The 989-nt window shown below is 60.3% G+C and overlaps 1 protein-coding gene across 1 annotated transcript in view; it reads right to left on the minus strand.

Annotated features, from left to right (window-relative positions):
- LOC103617754 (transcription factor COE4-like) overlaps positions 1-989 on the minus strand; it is a 20,423-nt gene that overhangs the window by 6,767 nt on the left and 12,667 nt on the right. Inside the window, exon 7 of the mRNA XM_017737373.1 lies at positions 64-262. Coding sequence (XP_017592862.1) covers positions 64-262 — 199 coding nt within the window. The remainder of the gene's footprint in view (positions 1-63; positions 263-989) is intronic.

The following is a 989-nucleotide window of genomic DNA, read 5'->3' on the forward strand; positions in this document are numbered from 1 at the left end:
TCCCCGGGATGTCCCTGTCCCCTGGCTGTGTCACCACATCCCAGGGGTGTCCCTGTCCCCTACCTTGGGCAGGCGCTCGGGGTCCCCGGGGTGCCGCGGGATCACCTTCTGCAGCCGCTGGAACCCGTAATCGATGGTGGGCTCGTTCAGGGCTGGGGACAGGGGACACCGACGGGTCACTGTCACCGGGGCTGGGTCATTGGCCCCTTCCCAGGGGCCAGGACATTGTCCCAAGGGGCCGGGTCGCTGTCCCGGGTGTCTGTGTCACTGTCACAGGGATCTGTGTCCCCATCCCACGAGTCCGTGTCACAGTCCCAGGTGCTTCCATCCCAATCCCAGGTGCCTCCATCCCAATCCCAAAATGTTTTATCCCAATTCCAGGGCTCTCCATCCCAATCCCAGGTCTCTCCATCCCATTTCCAGGTCTCTCCATCCCAATCCCCAAAGTCCCCATCCCAATGTCCCCATCCCAACCCCAATGTCCTCCATTCCCCATCCTGCAGTCCTCATCCCCATCCCAATGTTCCCACCCCAATCCAAGTGTCTCCATCCCAATGTCCCCATCCTGATATCCCCATTCCAACCCCAATGTCCCCATTCCAATGTCCCCACTCCAATCCCGATGTCCCCATCCCGATGTCCCCATCCCAATCCCAATGTCCCCATCCCGATATCCCCATCCCAACCCCAGTGTCCCCATCCCCATCCTGATGTCCCTTCCCCAATTCCAATGTCTCCATCCCGATGTCCCCATCCTGATATCCCCATCCCAACCCCAATGTCCCCATCCTGATGTCCCAACCCCCATCCCAATGTCCCCATCCCGATGTCGCCATCCCAATGTCCCCACCCCAATCCCAATGCCTCCATCCCCATGGCCCCATCCCAATGTCCCCATCCCGATCCCAGTGTCCCCACCCCAATCCCGATGTCCCCAATCCTGATGTCCCCAATCCCGATGTTCTCAATCCCGATGTCCCCATCCCGAT

The sequence above is a fragment of the Corvus brachyrhynchos genome, unplaced genomic scaffold (genome assembly GCF_000691975.1).
Source record: "Corvus brachyrhynchos isolate BGI_N302 unplaced genomic scaffold, ASM69197v1 scaffold85, whole genome shotgun sequence".
Taxonomy (NCBI): domain Eukaryota; kingdom Metazoa; phylum Chordata; class Aves; order Passeriformes; family Corvidae; genus Corvus; species Corvus brachyrhynchos.